This window comes from Schistocerca americana, chromosome 5, assembly GCF_021461395.2.
Source record: "Schistocerca americana isolate TAMUIC-IGC-003095 chromosome 5, iqSchAmer2.1, whole genome shotgun sequence".
NCBI lineage: Eukaryota > Metazoa > Arthropoda > Insecta > Orthoptera > Acrididae > Schistocerca > Schistocerca americana.
Window position 1 is genome coordinate 235,923,372 of NC_060123.1, and position 18,927 is coordinate 235,942,298.

The 18,927-nt window shown below is 39.1% G+C and overlaps 1 protein-coding gene across 1 annotated transcript in view; it reads right to left on the reverse strand.

Annotated features, from left to right (window-relative positions):
• LOC124616287 (neural-cadherin-like) overlaps positions 1-18,927 on the reverse strand; it is a 476,208-nt gene that overhangs the window by 86,352 nt on the left and 370,929 nt on the right. The window contains exon 24 of the mRNA XM_047144590.1: positions 1,591-1,832. Coding sequence (XP_047000546.1) covers positions 1,591-1,832 — 242 coding nt within the window. The remainder of the gene's footprint in view (positions 1-1,590; positions 1,833-18,927) is intronic.

Sequence of the window (18,927 nt, forward strand, 5' to 3'; positions counted from 1 at the left end):
GGCTGAAAGCTTTAATTGTGAAAGCCTTTTCGTCGCGCCTATCTGTGACTCAGCATCTTGGCTATATGGTAAGTAGCAATTTTCCTTCTCATAATACTGAATATCCAAAATAATGTGAGTGCATTACAAGGATTCATTATTTCCATTTTATATTCCATACCTGCAGTGCTACATGGCTTCATGTTACAATACTGTTAAAACATTTGTTGTACTTCTGATAATCCACTAGGACAAAGAGTAACACTTTGGATTCTGAATGACACAATTTCATAATAACAGAGATATTCTAAACAGTCCACACTCTCTCATTTTTAAAGTCACAATTATTCAGTTTTAGGTTTATCCTCAATTAATAATGGTGGATGGTGCAATGGTTTCTTTGAAAATGGTGCAATTGACACTTTTCCCCATTCTTGTCCTGTTTGAGCTTCTGCACCATCTCTAACAACCTCCTCCACGACCTGAACATTGATCTTAATTTCCTTCAATAAAATTCTTTTATCAATGTCCATTTATCTTCATTGCCTCACCATTTTTGGGGAAAAAAAGTGATCATGAAGTGCTAGTGCTGATGGTGCAAAAATAATGAAATATGAATCACAAACATTAACATTCCACTGAACAGGCAAATTACGCAACAGTTACCATCATAAGCTCAGATATTAGTACCTCATACACAGCTTTGGATTTAAATAACATCAATTAATTCTACTCCAAGGACATAATATAAGAAGAATACACAAATCTCATTCAAAATACAGTTGAATATAGAGCACAAAGATGCTTCCAGTACACAACAACAAATTATGTGTACCTAAAGGTTTAAAAGTTTAATATTATAATGTATTAAACCACTCGAGGAAATCTACTTCAGAAATTGTTGGTTAACTAGAGAAATTAACATGCATGTTGTTACAAAATATAGTGCAAAATGTTAATGAAGTAACATAAGCCAAAGGAACTTACTTAGTAATAGAATGAGACAAATTATGATGGCTGTGATGAAACCTGTTGAAGGTTTGATGATTCCAGACTCAAGTTGTTCCAGTTCACAGTGGATGCCTTTAAAACCAGGTGGACAAAGGCAGGCATAGCGACGTTCATCAGAAAAGTCAACACAACGACCTCCATTGAGGCATGGACGCAATTCACATTCGTTTATGTTCACACACTCTCTGCCTTGTATTCGGAATCCAGTAGGACATCTAATGACCACATATACACATCAACAACACTGAACACATGCAACAAGCTAAGTAATTACGGGGTTGTGGATCTATTAAATACAGGCCTGAATACTGGAAGCATTCGCATAAAAAAGGCAAAACAAACATAAGAAGCAACAATAAGATTTGAAAAGTAAGAAATCATTCAGAGATTTCACAAACGTGAATAAAGGCATGAAACAGCACTTCAAAGTGTAAAATTACGTTGCATAAGAATTGCCACTGAATGTATACCCCATACTCCTTGTATCCTCAGCATGTTGGATATTATAAGCATCTTGCATCAACATATACATCTCATGCACATGAGCCATAAAATGACAACTTCCTATGCATCCCACTGAGAACAGCCTCAGTAACTTACTAAGGATGATGAGAAGACAGACTAAGAAGGCTGCAAGTGCCCCCATGCTAATCTTGAGCGTCCTCCCTTCCTGCACCAACTCGCAGTTTTCCCCCCAGAAGCCCTCGGGACACGAGCAACGGTAACGAAGTTTAGGCTCTTCATTGATGCATGAGCCACCATTCTGACAAGGCATATCCAAGCACTCATTCTTATCAGCACAACCTTTCTGGTCAGGGGCCACAATCTTCCCTTCTCCACAGCTGAGGAATTAATAACATGTTAATGCTAAATTCACTGCACTTAATTCTGAGAAGTCCGAGAGTTCGGAAAAACAAATACATTGACCAATCAATTTACTTAAGTACTGTGAAAATGCTCTGTGTTATACATGTTTGTGTTGTAATTCAGGATGTAAGTACTGTAGTGATGAGGAACAACGTGCTCAAAAGATGAATTCGGTACTAAAAGTAATATGTCTTCATACATTGATGATTAAATATTTACATTAATTTCAGTAAATGTTAGAACATAATACTAAATCAATCTTTTTTTAAGTAACACTTAGTCAGAAAACACAATGACTGAATGGGGCAAGTATATCACCAACAGTGTCGAGAAAATCAGGGTGCTTTATTACTGCAGTATATAGGAGTATCAAAAACATATACACCCATAAAACATACATGTGAATTAATATTTTTTATGTTTAGGTGCCTGTAGATGTGTAATTGTGTTCTACTGTAATTATAAGTATGACTACTACTGTGAATGACAGTAATGCATACTAAAATGAAATAATATGGCAACACTCAAGTTTTACTTTATTTTACACTGCCAGGAAAAAAAAGTCAGTACAACCTTTTGGATGTTTCCAATTCAATCAATATTTATTGCTTACAGACCAACTGCACAGGCAGTTCTAAGGTACCAGGTATCTAACCATGCTGAAACACCCATATTAGTAAGTCATGTAGCCTCCATTGGCAGCAATGAACGTTGTGACTCTGGCGCCCAGTTTATCATACATATGGCAAGTACTGTCTTGGGATATGTTATGCTACACCTGCTTGACCTGTTCACTTAGTTCTGTAAGAGTTGTCGGCTCACGAGTCACGTGTGTCACTTCTCATCCCATCATGTCAAACATGTGCTCAACTGGAGACAAGCCTGGAGATCGTGCTAGCTAGGGAAGTTGCTGCATGCCTCACAGAGCAAGCTGAGTTTCATGAGCAGTTTGTGAGAGAGCTTTATCCTGTTGGAACAACATGTCACCTTCCTATTGCAAGAAAGGCAAAAGAAGGCACTAACGACATTCTGCATGTTGTGAGTGCTGGTTAGCATCCCCTTCAAAAATTCTGCAGGTGAATGAAAGTTGTAGTTTTCACACCACAGACCATAGGGTCCGGGGTGAGGTCAGTGTGTCTCAAACAAATGTACTTTATAAGACAATGCTCGTAAGGTATAAGTTATAAGGGCAAATGACCATCACTTATGTGCAGGCAGAATCTGCTTTCATTGCTCAAGAGCACGGCATGCCACTGTATCTTCCAAGTGATCCTCTGATGAGACCATTTGAACCGTGCACATCAATGCTATAGTGTGAAAGGAAGATGGGCTAGAGGTGTGCATGTGCGTAGTCCCACTGCTAATAACTGGTTCACAACTATTCGTGTTGACATATCCAGACTCACAAACCCTCTTACCAGTGCTGTGATAGCTGTATGATCTGTCACTGCTGACCTTACAATATGATGATCCTGGTGGGAATCTGAGCTGTGTGGATGTCCAGAAACTCGTCTACGTGTGTGAGAAGATTCATGTAACCACTGATGCCTTCATCACTGCACAGCTGACGCAGCATGTCCAACTCTCCAAAAGGACCCTCCCGCAACTCGGAAGGCCACGATTTGACCCCTTCCAAACTTGCTCAGTTGGCTGTAGGAAGTAAGAGTGCATCTCCACGGCATGGTTACCTTCTTGCTTCATACATTTACACCATACTAAGCCTACTGGGTGTGACCATTCCCTATTAAATGGTACACCTCATCAGACTAAAATTGACATCGTCTTTCCAGATGTACTGAATTTTTTTTTTTCCAGCACACTAAAGCTAAAGTTCAAAATCTGAACAAGAGTGGGTTTTCATAAATGATGAGTGTTGTACTGCTAACACACACCCAACAACGGAATTGTTCAGATGTGGAAAATAAACTGTTAATGCTTAAAGGATGCAGAATAAAGTATGAAAGAAACCGATTCTCAATTGCCAACCCAGGATCTGGCCCCCAATCCTCCTGAACCCAAGTCCAGTGTGTTAAACAATGGACGACATGTCTTAATGACTTGCAGAAACAAATAATACAAGTCATATTGGTCACATGTAATGCAAAAAATGACAAAGATATAAAGCTCTGAAACATTATCTTCCTCACACTGGGGACTCAGTGAGAGGACCCAGAGGAGTGCTCATGTGATATAAAAAAAAGCTTGCTTCAGTTCCTGTGACCTGTGTGACACCACAGATCTTTAAGAACATTCATTTATTCATTCATTCACCAAAAATGAGGCACAGAACATCCTCGACACGTTGCTGTGCTAAAAGAGTGCCAAGAATGACAACCAGGAAAGGAAATGGCACCCCAGACAATCACTCCTGGCTGCTGGGCTCTATGATGAGTGAAAGACAAACTGGTATTCCACCACTGTCCAGGGCATCTCCAGACACATCTTCGGGTTGGACTGTTATTGGTGGAGTAGAATTGTCTTCAGTGATCAGACCCACTTCGAACTGAGCTCTGGTGACCAGCGAAGAGATGGCTGGTGATGCCCTTGACAGTGGTGGGATACCAACCCGACTGTGGCATGCTATACAGCCCAACAATCAGAGTGCTTGTCGAGGTGCCATTTCTTTTCATAGCAGGACACCTTTGATTGCCATTTGCACCACCCTTACAGCACACTGACCAACAAGATTGCTGGATCTTTCTTCAACTGCGAATGTTGGGAGAGTTATGGGCAGGACCCTCCAATCAGCTCAGGATTTTGACAATCTAATGCACCAACTGGACAGAATCTGTCAAGATATTCCTCAAGAGGACATATGAAAACTCCATCAATTAATGTCAAGCTGAACAACTGCTTGCATAGGGGCCAAAGGTGAACCAACATGTTACTAACTCGCTCAATTTGTGAAGCTCTTTCTATTGAACAAATCATCCAATTTTTCTGAAATTGAAATTGTTTGTTTTTCGGTGCATGTACATCACATCTAGTGAATTCTTTCCCCATTGCACAAATCCTTCATGATGTGTTGTGGTCTTTTTTTCTTCTTAGTGTATATTACATATTACATCACACATGTGCTTTATCAATTTAATTAAAACATATTTTGCCCTTTTCTTTGAATTTTTACAGTAGGTTTTGGGCCCAGCCATGGTTCTTTCAATGAAAGAAATTGCGTACTGTAATTTTACATCTCGTGACACCAGAAATATATCTGTGTGCTTTGTCTGATTTGCGATGTTCATACTGCATATGAACAATAGCCCAGCACATTCTAGTACAGATTTTTTGCAGCTGTAACTCTAAATTGTTTTACAGAGACACAGGGGATTTACATGGTATTGGGAAAATAACTGTGTGGGGCTGAAAATTGGACCATATGGAAGTCTGCAGTAAGAGATTTGTTATGGGCATGTACAAGGTACATACAATGTGTGTGTAGGTGACATACATAAACCGGCAACTTTGTCAGCACAAATAGATGTGTTTAACAAAAAACATGGGACAATGCTGATTATGTGGTGAAGCAGGAGATCATTAGAAATACTGAAGAAAATGTCATGACATTGGCTGCATTGTGAGAGCACGCTAGATATGTGCAACAAGCTACGTAAATGTTTGAATAAAAAATAAAGGAAGCCCCACATTCTGTCCAGTCACAATTTTTCGATTTTCATATGATTTCAGATGAAGGCATGGTGACACATATCATGCGTTTTGAAAACTTGGTTCTTCACATGCAGCATTCAACATGAATCCTGATAATCATCATTGATGACGTGACTAATTGACACACTGCCTGACAGTTATGAAAGCCTATGACAGTCATGGTGGGCAAGATCCGAAGATCAACAGACAAATTTAATGTATGTGTTAATATCTTATGAAAGACACTGTGTTTATCAGAGGGAGAAACAAGACACATTAGGTGCACTGTTGGCTACCAAAGAAAGTGTTGAAGTAAGGAGAAATGCAAATGGTGCCATTGGTATGAATGTTCCTTCATCAAATAAATATGGAAAGTCAACAAAGAAAAGAAGATTAAATGTTTCAGTTGTAGTGAGTTTGGTCATGTCCAACTGTTACACAAAAGCAAAAAAGTGTCCATAAGCAAAATAAAAGTGAATTGCTTGATCAACCTCTCATTGGTGAAGTAATGAATGAAGAAATGGACAAGGACTTGTGTATCACTAATTGTAGAATAACAAATCACACAGCTAAGAAAATTGTGTGGCACACACTGTATATTAAGTTTGTAAAATCACGGCAGATATTTATGGGCAATGATTAGACTACAAACACTCTAGGAAAAGACACTATGTATTTTGAAGTTTTTGTTGCTGGGGAGTGGAGGTTATGCCATATGGACATTGTTTTGTATGCTCTAGAATAGCAAAGAAATCTCTTTTCTCTCTCATCTGCTATGGACAGGGAATTAGACTTCCGTTCATCAAAAGACAAATGGGAGTTCCGAAACAAAGGCGTTGTAAAACTGTGTGACAAAAGCAGTGGAAATTTATTGAGTATGTTGATTCAAGTGACAAAACCAAATCATCTTAATAGTTATGAGATAAATCTTACATCAAAGAAATTTCTGCAAATTTAGCATGAATGTTTGGGTCATCAGAACAAACATATTGTCCAACAATTCTTGACGTAACACGGTCTTGAAGTTGAAGACTTCAGTGACGAATTTTGTGAGGCCCATGTTAAGGTAAGTAGTATTGCAGCAGTTTTCAGGCATGATGGCTGTAGTGTGGTACACAACAAGGAGAAGTTATTTGTGCTGAGCTGTATGGACTTATGGAGTGCCAATCGCTGGGAGAAGCTGAATATGTTCTACGCTTCACTTGTGATTTTTCTACATTATGCATGGTATATTTTGTCAAGCAGCAGTCTGAGACTGCAGAGAATATCCCAGAAATGGTGAGCATTGTGAAGAATTTTTGTGGTCACATACCAAAAGCATTTCAATGTGATGGCGGTCTATAATTTGATAATATAGAAGTTAAAGATTTGATGAAATTAAATGCTATGCAGTTCATCACAACAAATCCTTACACTACAGAGTAGAACAGATGTGCTGAACATAACAACAGAAGTGTTGTGAAACTTGCTCAAAGCATGTTGCCAGCTCAAGTTTGCCTCTGCTTTTGGGGGTAGAAGCAGTAAACACCACTGTTTATGTGCGAAACAGAACTGGTTCAAGACATGTGAATGGCAGAACATCCTACAAGGTATTCACTGGTAATACTAAACAGCTAAAAAGAATTCACGTTTTTGGGACAATGTGGTTTGTTGATATTCTGAAGGAAAGATGAAAAAAAAGTGATCCAAAAAGAAAACCAGGAACCTTTGTTGTTATTCTGATGGCACTGATGGCGTTTGAGCGTGGTTTTAATAAAAAGAAAAACGGATTATTTGCAGCAAGAATACAGTCTCTGAGGCCAAGGGAACTAGAAGGATTCCTAACTGAAATGACCAATGGAACAGTGAAGAGTCAGCATAAAGGTGACTCAAGTGTGTGTAAAGAACCTGCAGGAACAGGTTCAAGCAAGAGAGAATTGAGAAATGGACAACTTTTGAAGAAACCAGATCAGTGTATCAAACTAATGCTGGTGAAATAAATGAACCCAACAATACAGAGGCTACCATGAACATCAGAGAAGAATAATGAAGGAAGAAATGGCTTCAGAGGAGGAAATGCTGCATGGACTTTGAAACCTCTGCCATCACATCATCAGCCCATTACAAACTGGTGGGTTTCTATAATTAAAGGGAAAGCTAATGATAAAATTGACCACTGAGAAGAAGACTAATTGTTCATGGATTTAATCAACAAGAAGGTATTGACTACAACAAAATTTTTAGCCCTGTTGCTGTACACAATACAATTTGAGCAACTCCTGAGTGTTGCTGCTAGCAAACAAACTTCATTTGGTGCAATTGGATGTAAAATCTGCTTGTTTGAATGGACTCCTCTTCTTTGCAGCCGCCTGAGGGATTTGCTGATGAGAATGATCATGTGTGCAGGCTTCTTAAAAGTTTTTGTTGACTAAAGCAATCACTAACGTGCTGCACTTGATGATGGACTGATATCTGCAAATAAGAAGAATGACACTGAGGTTATCCTGAATGAAATTCAAGATGAGTTTAATATTGTTATTGGGCAAATAGGATATTTTTTAAACATTAATACTGTATGTCACAGACTGGATCAACAGAGATTAATCAAGGAAGACAGAGGCAAATCCTATATCAACTCCAATCAAGCAATATCTACAACCAGATGAAATGACCAATGACAAACCAATGAATACTCCATACCAACAATCAATTGACTTTCTTACATATTAAGCCGTTGGTACAAGGCTTGATATAGCATTCACAGTCGAAACTTTTAGATATCCTTAAGAAAATCACTAGTCTTTGGTAAAAACGATTCTAAAGTATATCAAAGGTTCACTGTGACAGGTATAAAGTATCCCGCTAGCCTTGCAAATGGAAAACTTGAGAGATATACTGATATTGATAATTCCAGTGATATAACAATTCAGCATTTGGTTAGCAGAGTAGCTGCAAGATTTTATGGAGAGGCAATTACCTGGGCAAGTAGCTGCAACAACGCATATCACTGTCAACAACCGCATCAGAATATACACCCCTCGGTGAGGAGGCAAGAGAAGCAATATGGCTATTGAAACACACTGAAGATATTTCACCACTGGAAAGTGTTTCTGTTCTTCTTGTTGACAACCGAAGTGCCATTAAACTAGCCAAAATTCCAGAATTTCACAAGGGGTCACAGCAGACTGATGTTCCTGTGCCACTATGCCCATGTGAAAATTCAAGAAGGCCAGTCAGCCATCGAGCATGTACCGGACGATGAGCTATCTGTAGATATTCCACCCAGCAAGTACCCCATGTTCCATCTGAATGTTTAAAACTGTTAGTTGGAATGCTTTAATTACTGTATTTAGCAATATAAATACTTAGGGGTAGCGTTAAAGTGAAATGTTCGTACTGACAATATGATGAAACTTTTCTGCTATGTATTTGTAAATCTCGGCACACAATTTATATAAGGTCTTTTGTTGTCCCAGATATGAGTCCTAAGGATTAAGTCAAGCATGTGCTTTATTAATTTAATTAAAGTGTACTGCGATCTTTTCTTTGAATTTTTGTAATACAAGGAAGTACTCATTGTTGATTCAGTTAATCACAAACCTGAAACAGCTTGGGAAGAAATAGGTCCTGAAATCACTATTAATACTGTGACTTCTATGACTAGGAGACTACAGATTGTAACAGATTTTTTCCATTCCCTCACAAAGAGGGGTGACAATGGATACTCCACCTTTAAGCCAGAAGAGTTTACATGATACAAAGATTGTACTCTTTTATTTTTCTGAACTATACACAAAGGTTTTTGAAATATATTAAAAGGCACTTTATGTTGCTGACATCTAAAAAATACAAAGAAAACCATTTTCTGACTTTTAAAAACAGCAATAATGAGTTTCGAGAAAGTTACAATAAGCATGCTGCACTGCATTACATTTCATTTCACTACCACTTGATAGGAGAGACCTGCATTAGGAATAATGACATTTTTATGGAAATCTGTGGTTTGGGTAGGTGAGGTTGTGGGGATATGTATAATGTGAGAAGATTGTTGGTGGGAAAGTGAGATTCAGGGTACAGATAGCTAGGTTAGGGGCCAGGCCATAGTCAAGAAGAGAACAGAATGGAAGGGAGCCCTGAAATAGAAAAAGGACAGAGAGGGGCACATTAAATCTGGCTGGCAGGGGTATATGTGCTGAAGAGAAATGTTTATATTGACACCTGAGTGAAATTTTCTGCTATTTATTTGCATATTTTAGTATGCAACTTACGCAATGTCTCTTGTTGTACCAAATATAAGTTCTGGGAATTATACCATGCATATACTTCAGTAATGTAATTAACCTTCCTACTATGAGAATTATTTAATCTCGCTGAGCACCACTGGGATCATATAAACTCCAAGTAATTTATGCAGGATACTTTGGCAGTACTTTAATGAACTGATATGAAACATACATTATAGTTGTTCCATGTAACAGTAATGATTTTGTTTTCATAAATATCACATTCAAGAAAAAAAGAAATATAGATTGGGATCATATTGATCCCAGTTGTGCTCAGTGCAAGGACCATGCCATAAAACTGAACAAAATGTCTTTGGATACAACTGACTCGGAGAGAGAAACATATATTGGAAAAAAAATGCAGGAAACCCTAACTACGGGTGAAAAAATAAGTGGGAAATATTTTCATTGTTGAAGGTGTTTTGTATACCAGATGTTCAATGTAACATTCAGCATTCTATTTTGATAAACATTATATTCAATTGATACACAAGCAAGTTAAGTTGGGGTAATATTGACGCCAGTGCAAAGACAATGAATGAATTGTAATGTGTTGCAAATTTAAAAATGAATGAATCATCACTGGATACGACTGAATCAATTTATCACAGTGTTATTAGGGGGGTTAAAGGAGAATGTGCTCTTACCTTTGAACTTCAAAGGTATTGTTGCTGATTGACTGTAGGAGGATACACAATGACTTAGAATTTCAAGTTACTGTGATGAATGGCAGCTTGCTCTAAATATACAAAGATGTAAGTTAATGCTGTTGAGTACGAAAAACAGTCCCATAACTTTTGAATACAGCATCAGCGGTGTGCTGCCTAACACAATCAGACTGACTAAATATCTATACACAACATTGCAAAGTGATATGCAATGGAATGGGCATGTCAGGTTTGTAATAGGGAAGGCAAATGGTCATACTTTGTTTTATTGGGAGAATTTTGGGAAAATGTACTTATATATAAATGGAGGCAGCACACAGATCACTACTGCAAACTCATTCTTGAGACTGCTTGGGTGTTTTGGATCCCCACTCAGCTAGCTTAGTGGAAGACAGCGAAGGAGCTCAGAGGCATGCAGCTAGATTTGTTACGGTAGTTTGATCAGCATGCAAGCATTATGGAGATGCTCTGTGAACTCAAATGGGAGTCCCTGGAGGGAAGATGACATTCTTTTTCACGTGATGCACTACTGAGGAAATTTAGAGAACCAACATTTCAGGCTGACTGCAGAACAATTCTACTGCTGCCAACATACATTTCGTATAAGGATGTAAAGACAAGATGAGAGAATTTAAGGTTTGTACAGAGGCTTTTTCCCTTGCTCTATTAGTGAGTGGAACAAGAAAGGAACTGACTAATAGTGGTACATGGTATTCTTTATTATGTACCATATGGTGGTGGCTTGCACAGTATGTACATATGTTCATAGATGTGGATGTAAGGGTAGATTTTGTAATCAGAATGTGGGAGTCTGTCAAATCCGCAGTATATGAGGATATAGAGAGTAAGCATAGAGTGGGTGGTAAGTGTTCATAGAGGTACAGCACCACACAAGGACTGGTAAATTAAGGAGGGATTGAGTTTGCAGGAAGTATAGGATACAGAGTGGTTTTCAATAGGGTAAGGAGGTGGAGAAATGTGATAAGCTGCTAAAGAATTCTCGTTCGTTATGGTAAACAACTCAGAGGCGAAGTGCATGCTTTTCGATGATTTGGAAAGATTAATAGACTGTTGGTGGGACAGAGCTCCAGGTGACATGTTCATAGCAGAGGATTGGTCAGATCAAGACCTTAGCAGTGTTGGAAGGATGTAGTCCCTATGTTTCACTGATGTTAGTCTGTTGTGTGCTATCTGTCGGATGGTTAATAGGTAGTGTTTCCATCTTATTTCACAGTCAAGGCTTAATCCTAGATATTTTAGACAGTTAATTTGGTACAACGATCATAAATCGTGAGTAAAGTTGTGGAGGAGGGCACCATGTGTAGTTCATTACATAATTATTATCTGGGATTTGGAGAGGTTAGTCATGAAGAGCTATTGGTCGCACCAGAATGATCATAACGGAAGCAAATGGGCCTTTCATGAAATATTAGGGGCTAAAGAAGCCCTTTAATGTAGCCATACTGGAGCCAATTTATTTTTGTTTCTTCTTCATTATAATATTTAGACTCGCCAATTTTTCTTTCTTTCTTCTATTTCAGAATACAATTTTATGCACTTTTAAATAAATAATAAGAGATTTGAGTAAAGTGGAAAAACAAATAAAAACTGGTCTAAGTAGATAAAACATGGGTGTACGAATGTTTCTTTCGTATCACTGTGCTTCATTTCTGAATGTGAATTAATTTAACAAGCAAGCCTACTATGCCTGTTACTTAAATGAAACAACATGCGATGCCTTTGACCTTGCGAGTGTAGGCTACTTGCAAATTAAGTCAGCCACTACCGCACAGCCAATAAATTTTCATGGAAGTCGCATTATACGTATTCCACAGTACGGTATCACACTTCTACAAAAGTAGCTCACGATCTAAATTTCAGGTGTGTTAGATAAAAGCTCGTGTTTAAGATAAGGTATTCTATACCCTTCTCTGATTTGTAAACGTTTCCTGTAAATTCCACAAGTTTTGAAACTAATTTCATGAATAGTACTTCTGAGACATAAAGTATCTCTGCTCAAGAAGCCAATAATTGAAATCAATCTGAGTCGGCGTGATTAATCGACTATTGTTTAATTTGCCCGCGATATTTTCGGTGCTGGAAACAAAATGCCTCATTTGGCACCATATTCTAAATGAATGATTCTGCGTCAGATGACCCATCATTCTGCTTCGTAGGTAAGGGGAACTTTATATTCAAATTAAAAATGTGCAATACTACGTCAGTTTCGTTGAAACTCTGTACGATTTAGTTTTGATAATTGTCATGACGGCTGCCTCTACGTGACTCAGTGGATGGTGGAAATCAGTGCTTAAACGTGCGTCATCGTTTTGAGGATAGGCCTAAAGTATGATCTCGTTTAAAGATATAATGTTCTTCGATTTACGCAAAACACTTATTGACTTAAGGTAATCATCAGATAATTTTATGCCTACGTAGGCACGTTCTCATTTTTCGAAACATGGCAGTTAAATTCATTTTCGCTGGTTTATAACTTTCCATTTCCCATATGGTAAGCGTTACAACAACGTATACTTTAGTCATTTTCAACGTCAATTGAATCCTTTATGGTAATGGATTCCCTTACATTATTCGTACTATATGCGCAAATATTTACATAATATACATCAAAGTAATCGGAGACTTGCCCATTACGGGGGCTGGGCAATATCACGCTACTAATCCCTTTCTGAACAGATCCACTGCGCCTGAATTCAGAGTGGGTAAAATCAATAGGTATTTTAGCGTTCTTGTCTGGTCATAAAAGAAATCAACAATTATTCTCAAACATTGAGAATAAAATTTTTGGGATCCGTGATACAGTAAAAGAATCTTTGCATTTGATTGCGAGGTTTCGTGCTTAAGAAACAAAATTCTGAGCGACAATACTGTGTAAAATTTTCGTCTTTGTCTTATTCTGTAAAATATTATTAGTATGCACTGTTATAAATACATTATTTGTTTAGTGTTGCGACGCTTAAATGAATTCCAGACTCAAGAGTTTTAGGTTTGCTGCAATGTTGAAATTAATTCATCACTTATTTCAACATCGCAACACTGCCCAAATACTACCTACTTCAGTATAGAACTAGAGTACATTGACGGTTGCTGGAAATCCATGACTTTCGTAACAAGCACTTACCTGCATCGGGCAGTCAACTTTTTTTAACAATTGTCAACGTCATAGCGTTTGCCAACAATGTTACCTGGAAACTCACGTAACGTTTGGTTTACCATTTGCAAAATGAGTATGTCTCTCTCAGAATAAAGTCACTACGTTTACATGGTGGCCATAAACAGATTTCACGACAAAGCTCGCGCAGCATACGGTGAGCGATGCGCACTGGCCAGTTTTCATCCAAAGCGCTTGGGCGAGTTCATTCGTTTATTCTCAAGGGGAGGCCTGTATGTTTTTTTCACCTTTCGGAGTCAGCGATGGCAGAATCGAGGCGCGCACACTGCAATCTTTCTCAGACGATGTTACAGAAACTATTCGACAAAAAAAATTAATTTTTTGCCTTACTTACAGCTTTATATTTCAAGTTCATAATAATGTGCCCCTCATTTCGTTAATGGTCTTAGTTATTGTGATGTTTATCTGAAAGTAAGCCACTGCACAAAATTCGGAAAAGTGTGCAATGAAAAATAGAGGCCGCTATGATTTTGTGTTTGGTGCATATTACATAACATATTACTGCGTATGAAATTTAGCTAACATATTGATTTTTTTTCTTTTCACTTGGGTAGAGGTTTCCATCCGTCACCAATCTCAAAAAAATTGATCCGATGTTGTTGTTGTTGTGGTCTTCAGTCCTGAGACTGGTTTGATGCAGCTCTCCATGCTACTCTATCCTGTGCAAGCTTCTTCATCTCCCAGTACCTACTGCAACCTACATCCTTCTGAATCTGTTTAGTGTATTCATCTCTTGGTCTCCCTCTACGATTTTTACCCTCCACGCTGCCCTCCAATGCTAAATTTGTGATCCCTTGATGCCTCAAAACATGTCCTACCAACCGATCCCTTCTTCTAGTCAAGTTGTGCCACAAACTTCTCTTCTCCCCAATCCTATTCAATACCTCCTCATTAGTTACGTGATCTACCCACCTTATCTTCAGCATTCTTCTGTAGCACCACATTTCGAAAGCTTCTATTCTCTTCTTGTCCAAACTGGTTATCGTCCATGTTTCACTTCCATACATGGCTACACTCCATACAAATAGTTTCAGAAACGACTTCCTGACACTTAAATCTATACTCGATGTTAACAAATTTCTCTTCTTCAGAAACGATTTCCTTGCCATTGCCAGTCTACATTTTATATCCTCTCTACTTCGACCATCATCAGTTATTTTACTCCCTAAATAGCAAAACTCTTTTACTACTTTAAGTGTCTCATTTCCTAATCTAATCCCCTCAGCATCACCCGATTTAATTTGACTACATTCCATTATCCTCGTTTTGCTTTTGTTGATGTTCGTCTTATATCCTCCTTTCAAGACACTGTCCATTCCGTTCAACTGCTCTTCCAAGTCCTTTGCTGTCTCTGACAGAATTACAATGTCATCGGCGAACCTCAAAGTTTTTACTTCTTCTCCATGAATTTTAATACCTACTCCGAATTTTTCTTTTGTTTCCTTTACTGCTTGCTCTATATACAGATTGAATAACATCGGGGATAGGCTACAACCCTGTCTCACTCCTTTCCCAACCACTGCCTCCCTTTCATGCCCCTCGACTCTTATAACTGCCGTCTGGTTTCTGTACAAATTGTAAATAGCCCTTCGCTCCCTGTATTTTACCCCTGCCACCTTCAGAATTTGAAAGAGAGTATTCCAGTTAACGTTGTCAAAAGCTTTCTCTAAGTCTACAAATGCTAGAAACGTAGGTTTGCCTTTTCTTAATCTTTCTTCTAAGATAAGTCGTAAGGTTAGTATTGCCTCACGTGTTCCAACATTTCTACGGAATCCAAACTGATCTTCCCCGAGGTCCGCTTCTTCCAGTTTTTCCATTCGTCTGTAAAGAATTCGCGTTAGTATTTTGCAGCTGTGACTTATTAAACAGATAGTTCGGTAATTTTCACATCTGTCAACACTGGCTTTCTTTGGGATTGGAATTATTATATTCTTCTTGAAGTCTGTGGGTATTTCGCCTGTCTCATACATCTTGCTCACCAGATGGTAGAGTTTTGTCATGACTGGCTCTCCCAAGGCCATCAGTATTTCTAATGGAATGTTGTCTACTCCCGGGGCCTTGTTTCGCCTCAGGTCTTTCAGTGCTCTGTCAAACTCTTCACGCAGTATCTTATCTCCCATTTCATCTTCATCTACATCCTCTTCCATTTCCATAATATTGTCCTCAAGTACATCGCCCTTGTATAAACCCTCTATATACTCCTTCCACCTTTCTGCCTTCCCTTCTTTGCTTAGAACTGGGTTGCCATCTGAGCTCTTGATATTCATACAAGTGGTTCTCTTCTCTCCAAAGGTCCCTCTAATTTTCCTGTAGGCAGTATCTATCTTACCCCTAGTGAGACAAGCCTCGACATCCTTACATTTGTCCTCTAGCCATCCCTGCTTAGCCATTTTGCACTTCCTGTCGATCTCATTTTTGAGACGTTTGTATTCCTTTTTGCCTGCTTCATTTACTGCATTTTTATATTTTCTCCTTTCATCAATTAAATTCAATATATCTTCTGTTACCCAAGGATTTCTATTAGTCCTCGTCTTTTTACCTACTTGATCCTCTGCTGCCTTCACTACTTCATCCCTCAGAGCTACCCATTCTTCTTCTACTGTATTTCTTTCCCCCATTCCTGTCAATTGTTCCCTTATGCTCTCCCTGAAACTTTCTACAACCTCTGGTTCTTCCAGTTTATCCAGGTCCCATCTCCTTAAATTCCCACCTTTTTCCAGTTTCTTCAGTTTTAATCTACAGCTCATAACCAATAGATTGTGGTCAGAATCCACATCTGCCCCTGGAAATGTCTTACAATTTAAAACCTGGTTCCTAAATCTCTGTCTCACCATTGTATAATCTATCTGATACCTTTTAGTATCTCCAGGATTCTTCCAGGTATACAACCTTCTTTTATGATTCTTGAACCAAGTGTTAGCTATGATTAAGTTATGCTCTGTGCAAAATTCTACAAGGCGGCTTCCTCTTTCATTTCTGTCCCCCAATCCATATTCACCTACTATGTTTCCTTCTCTCCCTTTTCCAACTGACGAATTCCAGTCACCCATGACTATTAAATTTTCGTCTCCCTTCACTGCCTGAATAATTTCTTTTATCTCGTGATACATTTCATTAATTTCTTCATCATCTGCAGAGCTAGTTGGCATATAAACTTGTACTACTGTAGTAGGCATGGGCTTTGTGTCTATCTTGGCCACAATAATGCGTTCACTATGCTGTTTGTAGTAGCTAACCCGCACTCCTATTTTTTTATTCATTATTAAACCTACTCCTGCATTACCCCTATTTGATTTTGTATTTGTAACCCTGTAATCACCTGACCAAAAGTCTTGTTCCTCCTGCCACCGAACTTCACTAATTCCCACTATATCTAACTTTAACCTATCCATTTCCCTTTTTAAATTTTCTAACCTACCTGCCCGATTAAGGGATCTGACATTCCACGCTCCGATCCGTAGAACGCCAGTTTTCTTTCTCCTGATAACGACGTCCTCTTGAGTAGTCCCCGCCCGGAGATCCGAATGGGGGACTATTTTACCTCCGGAATATTTTACCCAAGAGGACGCCATCATCATTTAATCATACAGTAAAGCTGCATGTCCTCGGGAAAAATTATGGCCGTAGTTTCCCCTTGCTTTCAGCCGTTCACAGTACCAGCACAGCAAGGCCGTTTTGGTTAATGTTACAAGGCCAGATCAGTCAATCATCCAGACTGTTGCCCCTGAAACTACTGAAAAGGCTGCTGCCCCTCTTCAGGAACCACATGTTTGTCTGGCCTCTCAACAGATACCCCTCCGTTGTGGTTGAACCTACGGTACGGCCATCTGTATCGCTGAGGCACGCAAGCCTCCCCACCAACGGCAAGGTCCATGGTTCATGGGGGGGTGATCCGATGTAGCACACACATTTGCGAGCGTGCCACACCAGCGATAAAGCCAGAGCGAAATATCCACAACATTCCTCGTGTTTCATAAACAGTTTCAGGTATCGAAATGAGATTTTGACAAATGATAGCACACAAAGAGGAGAGCATTTTACCATATGGTTATTACGTAAAACTTCATTATCTACCGTGTTATCCCAATAAGTACAGACTTTTTCGGTGATAGAATGTAATTTTTTAAGTGCCATTGATGGGTGATGAAACAAGGAATGCTATGGGTTTTGGAACAACATGTGTGAAGAGGATGTGCTTCCTCATAAGCTACTGACTTTACTTTTCCTCGGTTCCTCACTTAATAAACATAATAAACCACTGGTTCAGATTTCTCACACAGTTTTGTATGCACATGTTAGTGAGGTGTGTATCGGCAAAAGAAGCAAATTTTGACATGGTAGCTAGAGAAATGTGTAGCTTTTACTCAAAATTCGCCACTCATGACGCTTCTCTGAAAGTTACAAATGGTTAACAAGCCAGGCGAAAATAAATCGTTACATTTTCGTCGGAATTCTTTCTGGGTACTAACCGGACCTGGGGTGACAGTAGATTTTTTTAAATGGTCCCATGCAAGCGAGGGCGTGGAGGACCCCACTTGATATTTACAAAAAGTGTGAGTGTATGCTTAAGTTTATGACGGCATTTCCCCTGCAGCGCTCTGAGCGACACCCTCCCCCGCCGGCCTGGAAGCCGAGCGGTTCTGGGCGCCACAGTCTGGAACCGCGCGACCGCTACGGTCGCAGGTTCGAATCCTGTCGGCATGGATGTGTGTGATGTCCTTAGGTTAGTTATGTTCAAGTAGTTCTAAATTCTAGGGGACTGATGACCTCAGAAGTTAAGTCCCATAGTGCTCGGAGCCATTTGAACCATTTGACACCCTCCCCCACTTCCGCTCTCCTCAGACTTCTCCAGCCGACTGCGCATCTAGTGGCCACGGCACTTTTCGCGCTCTATACAGTTTGTGGTTGGTCATGTAAACACTCCAAAATCGATTCTGGAACTCCCGGTTTTCCACTTCAACAATCGATTTTTGTTTCCTTATAAACACACAAGCGTTTTTGAAATGCAATAAAAGTGCAATAAAGGTGCAAACATACGGAGGTCAGTATTCTGCATTATCGAAATATGCTTGCCTGTGCCACAACTGTGTGACGGATGGGATGGCGGCATGGTGAATCTTCTTTCTTATCAGTAAAAAAGCTGCAAAATATGTGTACAGGAGAGTGTCTAAGCGTGCTTGCAACGGTTTTTTTTTTTAAATAATACAAATGGATCTACCTACACACGTCGTCATTTAGTGAATTTTAATCGAGATTTATTAAAACCTATTTATTTCCAATTAGTCGAATTTCCCAGACACGA